The 15353-nt window shown below is 28.3% G+C and overlaps 1 protein-coding gene and 3 non-coding genes across 6 annotated transcripts in view; 2 read left to right on the plus strand and 2 right to left on the minus strand.

Moving 5' to 3' along the window:
• The window catches only part of LOC107448032 (uncharacterized), a 49735-nt gene that overhangs the window by 12916 nt on the left and 21466 nt on the right, over positions 1–15353 (minus strand). The window contains exon 1 of one of the 3 annotated variants that reach the window (XM_071186352.1): positions 13279–13406. The exons of 1 other annotated variant lie outside the window; for it this stretch is intronic. In XM_071186352.1, the coding sequence (XP_071042453.1) occupies positions 13279–13313 (35 nt within the window). In that variant the 5' untranslated portion in view covers positions 13314–13406. Of the gene's footprint in view, positions 1–13278; positions 13407–15353 lie in introns of those variants that run through there. One more of the 3 variants, XM_071186351.1, reaches the window with a different exon arrangement.
• On the plus strand, positions 110–201 carry TRNAM-CAU (transfer RNA methionine (anticodon CAU)). Its single transcript is given in 2 exon segments — positions 110–146; positions 166–201. It is a non-coding gene; the product is annotated as a tRNA-Met (tRNA).
• TRNAW-CCA (transfer RNA tryptophan (anticodon CCA)) lies at positions 7824–7895 on the minus strand. Its single transcript has one exon. It is a non-coding gene; the product is annotated as a tRNA-Trp (tRNA).
• Positions 13689–13760, plus strand: TRNAW-CCA (transfer RNA tryptophan (anticodon CCA)). The gene has a single exon. It is a non-coding gene; the product is annotated as a tRNA-Trp (tRNA).

Here is a 15353-nt window from a genome sequence, read left to right on the forward strand (position 1 = left end):
TAGTTTTTAGTAGCAGTTATTTCGTGCAATAATACATTTTGAAGATTTAATATTAAAATAATGAAAGGATAGTTAAAGTTAAATATTATATTTCTTCACTCTCTCCTGTGCCTCGGTAGCGCAGTAGGCAGCGCGTCAGTCTCATAATCAACTCTATAATGAGTTATCTGAAGGTCGTGAGTTCGATCCTCACCCGGGGCAGAAGTTTTACTTTTTATTAAAATTAATTTTCTTTACCATAATCGCGAAAAATATATGTATTTTAGCACTGAAGTGCTCAAATCAGTTAATCTACACATTATTAAACTCGGGTGATCCATGATAAAATATTAATAAAATTTTTCAATAACTTAAAGTACTTTTTGATAACTTAAAGTGTCAATAAAATTGTTCAATTTCCTAACAACCGCGATATTATGTTAACTACCTAGATAATCTGCCCATTACCAATGAGTCGCTCGTTAAAGTAAAAAAAGAAGAGATTTCCTAAAACAAAAGCAACCTTTGTCCACGCTTAAATTAAGAAATGTTAATTATTTATTTTTCGCTATTAACATAATCAAGTTACCACAATCATTGGCTGATAGAATTAATCATCACTTTAAAAAATATGATACATACTTAGAATCAATCTTAATGGTTCGAAAGCCTTTTCTGAACTATGGAAATTAATTTGAGCTAATGATATTTTGATTAACAAAACAGATACAAACACGTACTTTCGACGGATTCCTAAATTTAATTCTCAAAAGGTGTTGGTGGCGGGGAGGGGAGCGGCAATCTGGAAAATTAAGTTTCAAGAGTACGGTCCGGAGAGCGGTCGCCGGTTCATACTCCTTAATCTTAATTTTTACTTTCTGCATATATCGCCATATCTCGAGAACTTTTAAAGTGAATTGAAAAATTTCTGAAATGCAACTATAAAAAACGTTTATCCAAAGATAATTCGGCAAAAAAAAAATTTTTAAATTATTTTTTATCATTTTATTTATTAATAATCAAAATAACTAAAACTGTAAAATATGCAAATTTTCATATAATTTTATATGACGAAATATGAACAAAATCGATTGAATAGTTGCCGGGAAATCAAATTTTTAATACAATCCCTTTTAAGTTTCGTTCAACTCAATCATGTATGCATATTGGTTTTGTATTTTGTTAATCAAAATTTGTGTTAATTTTTTAATTCTACATCAAATTATATTTATAACTAAATATAGACGGTTATATAATATCTAGTATATATAATATCTTTTGCATAATCATCGGCTCAAAAATATAATTATTTTTCTCATTTAATTAATTAATTAATTTCAGAACTAGGGGGCTGTCCTCTCTGCTCTCTCAATTCATCGATCCCCGTAGTATCTACGACCTAATCATTCTTTTTTTTTCTCAAAAGTAGCGATTTTCCAGGAAAATACAAAACCTTTCGTTAATAAAATACATAATTATTATAATTTTATGTAGGAACATTTTGTCAATGAACTGGAATAGGCTCTGGTAGGGCGTTGAGCCCATGTCCAGGAAAGAGTAAGTTCGATCCCCGCAGGACGAAGACTCCCAGTGTAGTAAATGATGGCTAGTGCACGTTAAATCTGTCGGGTCACAAAGCCCTCCATGTTCCCATAACAAATCAATAACTCTGGGGGTACCGAATTGAAGATTGATTGTTCTCTGGTTCAGGTAAAAATTACGATCTGTGGATGAAGGAATCGATGTATGAATGGGTTCGCCCTGTAAAAGGGTTGACGTGTGTGTGGCAGAAGTTGGCCATAGATGGCGCCACTTAATAATAAGAAACGCACCCTCTGCCTTGAATTCGCTTGGTTTCACCCAGCGAGGTTGCTGGTATTAGAAACGACGACAACATTTTGTTAATATATGTTAATTGGAACAAAATGAACGATTATCTTAGTTTGAAAAATAATCAACTGCATATTGAAAAAAATCTTCGAAATACATGATCTCTGAGGAATAGAAATTTTGTGACTCAATTAAAAGAAATAAATGAGTCATTTTAATAGTCAACGATTATCTTATATCATAACAGTTTAAATGGGAAACAAATTATTACTCTCGTGGATTCAGAATTTTTTATTTTTAATAAATGCTACTCTACCACAATAGATCATAAATTTAGAAGAAGAAAAAAAAACTAAATTTATCATGTTTTGTTCAAATAAATACAGCGTGTGTCGTAATGTGAGACTAGAAATATCTCAAGATACCATCAAGCAATCAAACTGAAGCATTTGATGTTTTTAACCCCTACTTCCTCAATAGCGATTTATCGAGCCGTGGTGGTTCGAGGAACAAGCATTCCCCTCCTAATGTGGTTACCCAGGTTCGAATATCACTGGTGGCTGGTTAATACAAATTCTACTCCCGGCTTGCACCGACCACAGTGCTGACGTTAAAATATCCTCAGTGGTAGACGAACCATGGGTTAGAGTTCCCTCTCTGTTAGGCAAACCGAGGGAGGTTTTCGGGGTTTTCCTCTCCGTGTAATGCAAATGCGGGTTGGTTCTACCAAAAAGTCCCTCACGAAGTCCAGTTTGCCGTAATGCTTGATCCAGTAGTTCCCTTGTCTTCTGGATTGGGCTCAAAATTACAAGGCTACAGAGTTGAACATTGGTAGTCGTGAACTCAAAAATTGGGTCTGCTGTTCAAAGACGGTCGTAAAAATATATGAAACAGTGATTGGATAGATTTCGATAGCTTTTTCCTCGCGTAAAAAGTTGTTGGAATCCCCTATTATACTATGTTTTTGACCAGAATTCAAGAAATAAATACTGAAAATGGTGGTGGTTCAAGTGATAGAGCACTGGTCTCTCAATGAGGCGAACCAGGTTGGAATTCCAGCTATGGCTGGTCGAAATGAAAGATCCGCACGCGGCTCGCACCGTCCACAGTGCTGACGTAAAATATCCTCAGTCGCAAACGGATTATGGGTTAATATACACTTGCCGTCAGGCTAACCTTTAGAGGTTTTCCTCTAGATGTAACCCAAATGCGGGTTAGTTTCATCAAAAAATGTCCTCCAGGACGGCAAATTTCTCCCAATACTTGATCCAAGAGTTCCCTTGTCTTCTGGATTGGATTCAAAATGACAAGTCTACGGAGTTGAACATTAGTAGTCGTAAACTCAAAATTCGTTTGGCTGTTCAACGACGGCAATAAAAATAAAATACAAAATACGGAACAGACTGTTTTAATAAAGTGTGAAAAAAATATTGTAATATTGTGTGAAAGTAGCCTTTTTTAAAAATCAACTTAAAGGTTCTTGTTTTATGAAATAAAATAATAATAATAATGAATGCGCAAATATCATACTCGTGATTTCCGAAGAAGCTAAAATGCACCTCTATGTGATATCATAGTATTCACAGTCGCATTACCCGAAATCCAGACAGAAAAAGGATTATTACTTCACATCATCTCTCTTTTGTATCCTATTTGCGGTGAACATTTATATATCATTTGGGATCAATAAAAAGAAGTTACGCAGAAAATTTTCCTTATACCATTAGTACAATGAGAATATACTGATAAAATTTATAGCCAAGTAGTAAAAATTGACGTTAATGCTTTGTAAATTATTGCTAATGAACTTTNAATTCCGCACCCGGCTCGCACCGTCCACAGTGCTGACGTAAAATATCCTCAGTCGTAAACGGATTATGGGTTAATATACACTTGCCGTCAGACTAACCTTTAGAGGTTTTCCTCTAGATGTAACGCAAATGCGGGTTAGTTTCATCAAAAAATGTCCTCCAAGACGGCAAATTTCTCCCAATACTTGATCCAAGAGTTCCCTTGCCTTCTGGATTGGGTTCAAAATTACAAGTCTACGGAGTTAAACATTAGTATTCGTAAACTCAAAATTGGTTTGGCTGTTCAACGACGGCAATAAAAATAAAATGCAAAATACGGAACACCCTGTTTTAATAAAGTGTGAAAAAAATATTGTAATATTGTGTGAAAGTAGCCTTTTTTAAAAATCAACTTAAAGGTTCTTGTTTTATGAAATAAAATAATAATAATAATGAATGCGCAAATATCATACTCGTGATTTCCGAAGAAGCTAAAATGCACCTCTATGTGATATCATAGTATTCACAGTCGCATTACCCGAAATCCAGACAGAAAAAGGATTATTACTTCACATCATCTCTCTTTTGTATCCCATTTGCGGTGAACATTTATATATCATTTGGGATCAATAAAAAGAAGTTACGCAGAAAATTTTCCTTATACCATTAGTACAATGAGAATATACTGATAAAATTTATAGCCAAGTAGTAAAAATTGACGTTAATGCTTTGTAAATTATTGCTAATGAAGTTCGTGCCACTCTTAACCATACAAATGCGTCTATGCAAGTGAATTTCAACTGCATTTCGAGTGCAAAACGGAACGACGTTTTAGCACTCGAATTTAATTCTTAATTTTTCTTTTGCGATACATTTAACAATTCTAAATAGAAAAGGGTGACAACTTTTTTTAAGAACACTGCAGCGTTTAAGATAATTTCTGAGTTATGAAAGATTTTTGATGAAACTTTTCTAAAAATTAAAAGTCCTCAGTTTATAATTTTTAAAAACACTTCTGCAAAAAATATGTATTAACAGCTATCACAGTAACCATTTACATGTAAATATTCCGTGAAAAAAAAAACTAAAACAATATATTGCTTAGATGCTAGGAAAAGGTACATCAAAAAAGGTCAGTTTTAGGATAATTGGTATATGCCCTACAGACTCACCTTTAATGAGTTTCCTGAATTCTATCAAAACATTTCAGTAAAATAAAATATGTAAATATTGTTTACTTAAGAAAAAGAATAAATGATACTCTCAGTATAAATAGTTGAAGCTACAACTTTTCTGGCTGTAATAATCCTTTATGAAGGTTGCAAAGAGGTAGTGACAGTTTTTCGACCATTAGAAATTATTGTAGGCCCATCAACCAAAGAATATGCTCAAAATGAAGATGACAGCAGAATTTTGGCCACTATATTAAGAACATATGAGGCGCCACATGAGGGTAGTTGGACAGAAAAAGGGGCTAGACTTTCACTTGAGACTGGTGAAAATGATCGAGAATTAGCTACTTATGGTTTTGATATGGAAGCATTATGGAGTAGCAAAGTTTTATAGATTGACCAGGAGGCTAAACCCCCTGTTCGATGAAGCTCACCAATCCGCTAATTGCTCCTCAATAATTGCTATTTCTTGGCATAAAAGAGTTTAAATTATTCAACTGAAAATATATGTATTAAAAAGAACACCTGTCCCGCCACTTCCCACGTCCAAATATTTCCCTTATGATACTATTTTTTACTTTTTTTTTTAATCATGTCCATGGACAATTAAATGGCCTCGTGTACCTTCAAAACTGCATCCGCAAGCTCCAATACATCATTATTGTAGATGATCTCACGAAGTTCTGAAGCCAGTGGCACCATACCCAGTTGTAAAACATATGGGGTAAGGGCTGGGCACTCGAGAACGTGATCAGTTTGATATCGGTGCAGTTCTTGAAGGGAATATAAGTTCTTATTTTGTCGGGAAGAATTTTCAGCCCTTTAAAGTGGTTTGTTCTTAGTCTTGTAATTGTTAAGATTCGGAAACAATCAAAGTCGGTAATGAGGGGTTTCCTGAAGGAATGGGGCAGAAGTGTGTGTCTTGCAACTGCATTCGCGTCTGCAAGCGTGATGGTGGTGCAAGGTTGGTCGGCACCTCTGCCTTCCTTAGCTAAAGAGTCCGCACACTCGTTTTCCTCAATATTCACGTTCGCCGGTATCCATTACAGCAAGCAGGATTTCCCATTGCCGTGCAAGCCTTCAAGTAGGACATTTATAACAGAAGTGACGTTGGTCTCACCGGCTTTTGAGTCAGAGAAGATTACCAATCTCGGGGGAGCCTGTAAGCATCCCCAGGTGGCGGATAAGGGAATGCCTCCACTGATTCTCCAGTGGGTAGTAGAAGGGAAATAAAATACCTTCCGCGGACCAACTGGTAGAAGTCCAACCTTTCGAGGCTCTGGCAACCCTCCTTTTCCATAGACAGTGCAATTTATGATACTATTAAAATCGATTAGTGAATATAAATCATTTTTCTAAGTGATCATTTTTTTGAAATCCCTTTAAAATTAAAAGTGTATTTGAATAACAAATTTGGTGAGTTCTGTCATTTACTATATTTGCTCACCAAACGAACGGATGTATATTTTAATTACAATTTTTGCACGCATCACTTTGTGCATGAACCTGAAAGTTAAAGTCATTTAACGAATCTCTTTAATCGTCATTCATAATAGCATATCAATACAATTTGCAGCAAAAAATAATAATTGTATTGTATTGTTAATAAGATCATATTGTATTGTATTGTATATTGTATTGTTAATAAGATCAGACTCCGATTTAAATAACTGTATCTTAAAACGTAACGTAGAATTACGTTAATCTAATAATAATAATAAAAACAATCCTCTTAAACTTCTAATTTAAAAAGCAAACAAAATCAGAAACGTAATAATAACAGTACAGGTAAATACCTTTAAATGAGGGATGCAAAAATATTTATAGGAAAACGATATCTTTGTGACTTATATCAATTTTATGCTGATGACAACCAAACCAATATGAAAATGAATGTGGGAAAACTGGATCCTACCATGTGATTTTTCGACCCATAAAAATGTACCGTCAACAATGGAAAAGTGCGATACGGTTGTCAGATTTTATATATAGTTAGATATGAATTATTGATCATAGAACTTTAAAGGTAATTTTCTCAAAATGTTTCATGTCAACCATGTTTCTCTTACTTGCCGCATCTCTGACTCGTGCAAATTTCGACCGATTTACAATTAATAAAATGCGCGAAAATTTAACTTACTTTTCGTTATTTTTCCAAAGCACCACCATTTTGCAAAAAAAAAAGTTTTTTTTTTTTCATGAATCCTACTTGCAATGAAAACTACATTCATGTAATTTAAAAAATCAAAATGGATATAAATTTGCATAATTTTCTTTCAATTTATGAGTACAACAAGTTATCGATAATTAAAAATATATATATATACTATATCATAAATTCTACTTCCAATGAAAACTGCATTCATGCAGTTTAAAAAATCTAAAATCGACTTAATATGCATAATTTTCTTTCAATTTATGAGTACAGCAAGTAATAGATAATTTAAAAAATAAGTTATAAACATTGTATCAAAAAATATCTAACTTTTTTATATTTCTGAATTTGTATCATGATGAAATGAAGATTAAAATAAGTTCAATAAGATTTTTTAAAAATTATTAAGTTTGTCACAATCGTTGCAAAATTCAATAAAAAATCCTTTTTTTACAGGCTTATACTGTGTTGTTCCCTTTTAAATATTCTTTTTTAAAGAAAAAATTTTTTTAATTAATTTAAAATGCATTTAAGGAGAATTTTATGCGTTTAGTTTCTTCCACACTACTAAACTAAAAGAAATTTATTTTTATTCTAAAAAAATGTTTCTTTTTTCTAAGAATAGACTCATTAAATGAAATACCAGGCAAGAGGGAAAATTTTCAGATAATTTATGCTCATTAAAATTTTTTAATTGTTTTAAAATTATATCCTTAGCCCGAAATTGTTCCGTTATTTAAATGTGAAACGAAGAAAAACCAAAATTTAAATGTCGGAGAGAATTATTTACACTATTGGCAATAACTTTTTAAAAAAAATGTGATTTGAAATACTTCAGCCAAAGCTATATTATGTTTGAAATAGATTTATAAAAAAAATAAATGACCACCAAAAACTTGACCCGGACGTGATTTGAACACGCAACCTTCTGATCTGGAGTCAGACGCGCTACCGTTGCGCCACCGAGTCTTGGTACTAGTAATTTAAAATAATAAAAATTTAATATTGCCATTATAACTTGAAATAAGGGGTTGTTCAAATATTGCATGAAATTCTAAAGGGGGAGAGTTTTCGCAAGTTACTTATTATCGGTGAAAATAGGAAAGACAGGCGGTGAAAGCATTGCTTATGTACGGCACTAAATTCCTTTCATTCGAAGAATACTTTCTTTTTAAACACCTCCAGAAACTTCCAATTGTGGTGAGCCCTACTAATAAAAAATGGTGTCTAATATCAACAATAATTACTGGACCCTTGGGAGAATTCATTATTAGATTGTTATAATAAAAAGTGGTTATTTGTTAAATAGAATTTCGACCACAAGTCATTTTGTAACGTATTTTAAGGCATGAATTCAACAGTTTTCAATTGTTAATATAATAATAATTTTTTATAAACGAAATAACAATAATTTTATTAGCATAATAATAGTCTTTAATAAACGGTTATTTGTTAAATAGAATTGAAATAGTTCTTTGTTAAATAGAATTTCGACCAAAGCAATTATAGCCATTTCGTAACGTGTTTTAACGCATGACTTCAACAGTTTTCGATTGTTAATGTAATGATAATTTTTTATAAAAGAAATAACAATAATTTTATTAATGTAACAATTTTGTACAAACGAAATAACAATAATTGTGTTAATGTAATAATAATCTTTTATAAACGAAATAACAATAATTCTGTTAATATGATAATAGTTTCATAAACAAAAAAGAATGTGCATCTCTTTGTTAACAAAAATTGTCATAATAATTTACAATTGAAATTGAGTTGATCTAATTATTTTTTCCTTCTTTATTTTCGTTATGTTTATTTATTTTTTTGGCCTCCTAAAACTTCACTCATAATAACATGCTGTAAATTTTGAAATAATTGCAAAAACTACCCATTTTAAATTTTAATGTTAATAATTTTTAATAAAATAGTATAATAACTTAATGTAATTTTTTTTTTTAATTCACTGAAGAAAAATAAAATGACATAATATATGCATTTAATTTCCCAAGAAATTTCTTCCTATAGACTTTATTTTCGTTGTTGTTAATCTTAGGAATTTATTTAAAAAATTAGTCAGAATGTTAAAAAAATATTTAGAAAAAACCAAATCCACCAACAAGAATTTTTTTATTCATCTTCAGAGAATATGAAACAACTCGTTAAAACACATTTACAACTTTCTACGATCATTATGAATGAATTTCGCATTTTTATACATTGTTTATATTTTTAATTTCTTATTATTATCTAAAGCAGTGATTCCCAAAGTGGTCTATATCGACCCCCAGGGGTCGAAGACAACCTGGAAGGGGTCCATGTCAAGTGAAAATAAATTGGGGGTCCATGAAATGAAAATGGGGTTAACGATAGTGGATCTCATATAAGCAGGTTGTGACTTTACTTTTGGCATTTCATGAATGGAATAATCAACATACACTGATAGTACCTATTTACTCACATTATGCTACCTTATAATAGAAAGACATATATACATTCTACACAATTTATAAAAGTAGCTATAAAATAAAAATCTTATTAAAATTTAAGTTATTAGAATTATTTTCTGATATATGAATCTGAATTATTATAAACTAGCAGTTGCCTGCAGCTCCGCCCGCGTACTTTTTCATTTTCTCTGCGTATAAGGTTTTATTTTGAAACAAAAAAATTATTTTTCCGCGATAAATTGGCTTCCGGTAAATTAATTGGATTGGTAAATTAATTTGAATTTAATTAATAAATGCATTAAAATTAACATATCTTTTTTCTTAAGTTTTTCACACTACACTTCACTACAATTAGAAATTTAAATCTTTCACAATGAATACCACTATACCAGCAGTCAAAAATACATTTGAAGTTGATGAATTTACAAAAAAATCAATATCAGGTAAGCCAGGGTTCTATTCGAAACCGGAAAACATGGCAAGGGGTCTATGAGACAAAAAAGTTCAGGAACCACTGATCTAAAACATAAAAGGTGAAACTCATAGACCGTTTCGAATTGGCTAAAATAGAAAATAGTGAAATAAGGCTTAACAGAAGAAATACAAATAAGCAGCACAAGCAATTTTCAAAAACGTTAAATCTTACCTTTAGTGTTTATCCTAGTCTTCGCAAGCGCAATTGTTTCTTTTCTTTTCTTTTTTTTTAAAAAAACGAATTTAATTCAAGTTTTGATTAAACTAAAATGTTCATAAAGCAAGAGATATTCCAATGACTCTTGCTTTGTTTGTTTATTCATGGAGAAATTTTCGAAACCTCTGAAACACATAACTAAAAACTATCAGCTATTATTTACATCGTTTATGGTAGTAGCTTATTGATTAAATTTTGTTATTCCCTCAATTTTTGACTTTGCAGTTTAAATTTATCGAATAATTAAATTCATCAAATATCGGCTGTAAAACATTTTAAATGAAAACCAGTAAATTCAATTATTAAAATAATCTGTAACGAGAAAATTCGAATTAAAAATATATTTGATTTCAATTATTTTCATCTTATTGGAATAAGTCAGGATTAAAATATAATTTTATACTTCAATTTCTTAATTAAAAATTAAACTTATTAATTATTAATATTCGAATTGATAATAAAAATTGAATATTCAAATTAATATTGTTCAAATTACCAACTAAAATTTAATAATAATTAAAATTTATAATATGTCAAATTTTTAATTATTAATAATATTTTCAAACTCATCAAAAGAAATTTTTTCTGCTAATCTGGCTTTAGTGTACAATATTTATGCTATGATATATAATGCTATATAATACAACATTTTGGAAACTTAGTTAAAATGGATAGATAAAGAAATTTTGCTCCCTTACTTTCCCTGTCTTTAAATATTGTTTTAAAATTGATTTTTGATTACTTTCTATGTAATAATAATTGATCTAAAATGTTCTAGACATTTTGTTTTTAAAAAAAAAAGTCAGCTCTTGATTTGAGAAATGTGCAAAATCGTGCAACCCACTTTTACGTAGAAAGCATAAATGCATTTTAATGATATATTGCTCAACTTTTTACTCCTTTTTATAAATAAATGAAAATAAATTTGCTCACAGATAAAAATTATTGGATGAAAAATGTCTCAAAATTTAAAAAAAAATCAAAATATCTTATTTTTTACTAATTCATTTTTCATGCCTCGAAGACATAATTGCATAAAATATAGATTCATAAACACACATAAACTCATTCCACGCAATTTTTTTGAAGTAAAATTANAAAAAAAAAAGAAAAAAAAAAAAAAAAAAAAAAAAAAAAAAAAAAAAAAAAAAAACGAATGTAATTTGTCGAATGTTTTGATTAAACTGAAATGTTCATAAAGCAAGAGATATTCCAATGACTCTTGCTATGTTTGTTTATTCATGGAGAAATTTTCGAAACCTCTGAAACACATAACTAAAAACTATCAGCTATTATTTACATCGTTTATGGTAGTAGCTTATTGATTAAATGTTGTTATTCCCTCAATTTTTGACTTTGCAGTTTAAATTTATCGAATAATTAAATTCCTCAAATACCGGCTGTAAAACATTTTAAATGAAAACGAGTAAATTCAATTATTAAAATAATCTGTAACGAGAAAATTCGAATGAAAAATATATTTGATTTCAATTATTTTCATCTTATTGGAATAAGTCAAGAATAAAATATAATTTTATACTTCAATTTCTTAATTAAAAATTAAACTTATTAATTATTAATATTCAAATTGATAATAAAAATTGAATATTCAAATTATTATTGTTCAAATTACTAACTAAAATTTAATAATAATTAAAATTTATAATATGTCAAATTTTTAATTATTAATAATATTTTCAAACTCATCAAAAGAAATTTTTTCTGCTAATCTGGCTTTAGTGTACAATATTTAATATTTAAGAGTAGGCTATATAATGCAACATTTTGGAAACTTAGTTAAAATCGATAGATAAAGAAATTTTGCTCCCTTACTTTCCCTGTCTTTAAATATTGTTTTAAAATTGATTTTTGATTACTTTCTATGTAATAATAATTGATCTAAAATGTTCTAGATATTTTGTTTTTTAAAAAAAAAAGTCAGCTCTTGATTTGAGAAATGTGCAAAATCGTACAACCCACTTTTACGTAGAAAGCATAAATGCATTTTAATGATATATTGCTGAACTTTTTACTCCTTTTTATGAATAAATGAAAATAAATTTGCTCACAGATAAAAATTATTGGATGAAAAATGTCTCAAAATTTAAAAAAAAAATCAAAATATTTTATTTTTTACTAATTCATTTTTTATGCCTCGAAGACATAATTGCATAAAATATAGATTCATAAACACACATAAACTCATTCCACGCAATTTTTTTGAAGTAAAATTAAATAAAATGTTTTATTTTGAGTGAAATGACTAAGTTCAAATTTAAAATCTTAGATTTACCCAGAATAAGAATAATAAAAAGAGTTATGAAAATTTTAGACCTATTCTTAAAATCAAAAACAAATTTTTAAATCAAAAACAATTTTTTTATGAATATGATTGCTAATATATTTCATTACATTAAAAATACAGTTTTTGCGTTAAGTTTACTTCCAATTTAAGTTATTCTGAATAATTCTAAAGTTTTTCTTAATTATTCATTTTAAAATGTTGCCAAATCGTAATGTCAATAAAATATTTTGAGAGTATAAAATATTATTAACTGAGAAAATATATTTGCTAATAAAAACAGAATTTATGACATAAGGCTACTTATATTTTAAAATAAAATTCAAAAACTCTTTTATTACTTCAAGAAAATAAAGTTAAAATTCATATGAATATAGTTATAGTATATATATTTATTCATAATAAGAAAATATATCAGACATAATAGTGCTCATATCTAAATCTTTTTACATTTATTAAGAGATGGCGCCACTACAGTAATGTAGCAATACTTTTTGTTATAAAATCCTTTCTTGCTTTAAAATATTCAAAAAATTATTGTGCTCGCCAAATTTTGTAAATTTATTTATTATTTTCATTTTCAAATCACGTACGTTTCAAATTTGAGTGAGAGTAACCAAAATTAGTTTAAATACGTTAATTTACAATTATTTACAAACAATTAAAAATATGATTTTAATTTTACATAATTTCTTATACATTTATTTTTTTATCAAAAACTAGTGATAGTTACCAAAATTAATTCAAATGTGTTAATTTACAATATTTGGAAACAATTAAAGAAATTAATTAAATTTAAAATTTCCTTCAATACAATTTTAAACTAGATTGAAGAAATCAAACTTAACTTTAAAATTTCGATTAATTTTTTAAAAAAAATATTAAGTACATGGAGAAATTGATAATTACCTTACAAAGTAATAGTCGAAATTTTTACTTGTCATTTTTAAAAAAAATTATTCGAAGTATTTAGTTACATCAATGTTAGGTAGATGTGAAAAAAAAATTTCATATCCGCGGATATTACGTAAAAATTATCAACATAATCAAGGAAAATCCTTATCCGCTTCCTACATAAAAAATGAAAATATTTTCTTGTGTAGATTCTTTTTAAGATTCTTAGTTTCTAAGAACTAATGAGAATTTTTAATAGCTCTCTCTCTCTCTCTCTTCAATTGATAATAATTAAGGGTAAAAGCACATTTTCTTTTTGATTGAATCCAGAGATCCGAAATAGACGGATAACATCAGATGTGAAGAGAATATTTTATATAATCGATATGTTTTAATATATTTCATCTTTAACACGTGATAGGTATGGCTCGGTGGCGCAACGGTAGCGCGTCTGACTCCAGATCAGAAGGTTGCGTGTTCAAATCACGTCCGGGTCAAGAGATTAACTTTTTTCTATCTTCACTGCATTTATTCTCCTAAAATTACTAGCAATTTCATTTTAAATTCCCACCAATCTTATTTGTATTTATTCATAACAATAATTAGAAAAATCGATATTTTTTTTTTGTCTTTATTCAAATTTAAATTAATCTTAAATTAGCACTCGATTTCATTTTATGCTTTCACTTTAAATTCATATGAATTGGAAGTCGTATATTTCTTCTCAAAAAAAATTAGTCTGATAGAGATTTTTAATTTTTTATAAAAATTTTAATTAATCTTTTAAATTCATTAGCAATTTCATATTAAACTTATAAGGATCTTAATTCGTATCTGTTCTTAACAACAGTTTGAAACTTTTTTGTTGTTTGCTTTAAATTAAGCATCCTTTTTTTTTTTTTTTTAAATCTAAATTTAGAAAATGCTTTGATGTCTATAGCTAACGATAGATCGTTTCTTTATTCTTCTTTTATTGTTATTAAATGGGGAATGTTTTTGTTATTTTTTTTTTCGCTATTAAATTAAATTGAAATTCATCTTAAATTTTTCTAGTCTTTAACTATAATTAAAGAGGAAAAGATTTTAATTCGTCAATAAAATAACATATTCTTATTTTTCTCTCCTATTTTTCTTCATTTTCTTTTTCAAAATATATGATGTAATTTTAATATTTTCATTTTTCAGCGATTTTAAAAATTGTACGGATTTTAAAAGGAAGGGAAAAAACGATTTGCCTATTCTTTTAATTATTGTGCTTACAATTTCAGTTATGATAAATTTCAAGCTTATACTGTCCTTAACTGCAATTAAAGGTATAAAAATTCTTATTCATCTATGGAACAGTTAATGGACAACAAAAATCAAACATTTATAATGTCTGAAGTGTCAGAACAATTTTAATTTAAAGTTTCAGTCGCCGTAACAGTATAGAGAAATTTTAATATTTTAGTTTTTTCATAACTTCACAAATTTGAAGAATTAAGCTAAATATGATTAAGCTAAATATCATGATATTTTTAATATTTATTAACTATGCTTTCATTTTTAATGTAAATAAATTTTAAGTTTTTTTATTCAACAATAGAACAATTAATTGACAACAGAACATTTAAATAGATTAAATGTCAGAACCTTTTGAATTTAAAATTTAAATCAAACTCGTAGATTCGGCAGATGAAATACAAAGAGCAGTTTGAAAATCCCAAAAACATAAAAGTAAAGGAAAAAATACTGAGGAATTTTAATTTTAATATATGCCTTTCTCAAAGTTTTTAAAAACCGTTTAAAAAGCCATGACACATAAAAGTAAGTAGGTAAGCCAAAAGTACAGAGTAATTTTAATATCTTTTCATTTCTAAAAGTTTTTTAAAAAATGTACAATTTTTAAGAAAAGGCTCAAAACGATTTATTATTATCTATTTATAGAAACTATACCCTAAAAGGAGTTTAAAATAAACTATTTTTAAAGTGATTCAAAGTAATATGAATTCCGTGACTTCAAAAAAATAGTTTGGTTACATTAAAAGTTTATTTCATTTTATTTTATTATTCTTTTTTTTTTTTTTTTTATTTTTTTTTTTTTTTTTATT

Source organism: Parasteatoda tepidariorum, chromosome 10, assembly GCF_043381705.1.
Source record: "Parasteatoda tepidariorum isolate YZ-2023 chromosome 10, CAS_Ptep_4.0, whole genome shotgun sequence".
Classification (NCBI taxonomy): Eukaryota; Metazoa; Arthropoda; class Arachnida; order Araneae; family Theridiidae; genus Parasteatoda; species Parasteatoda tepidariorum.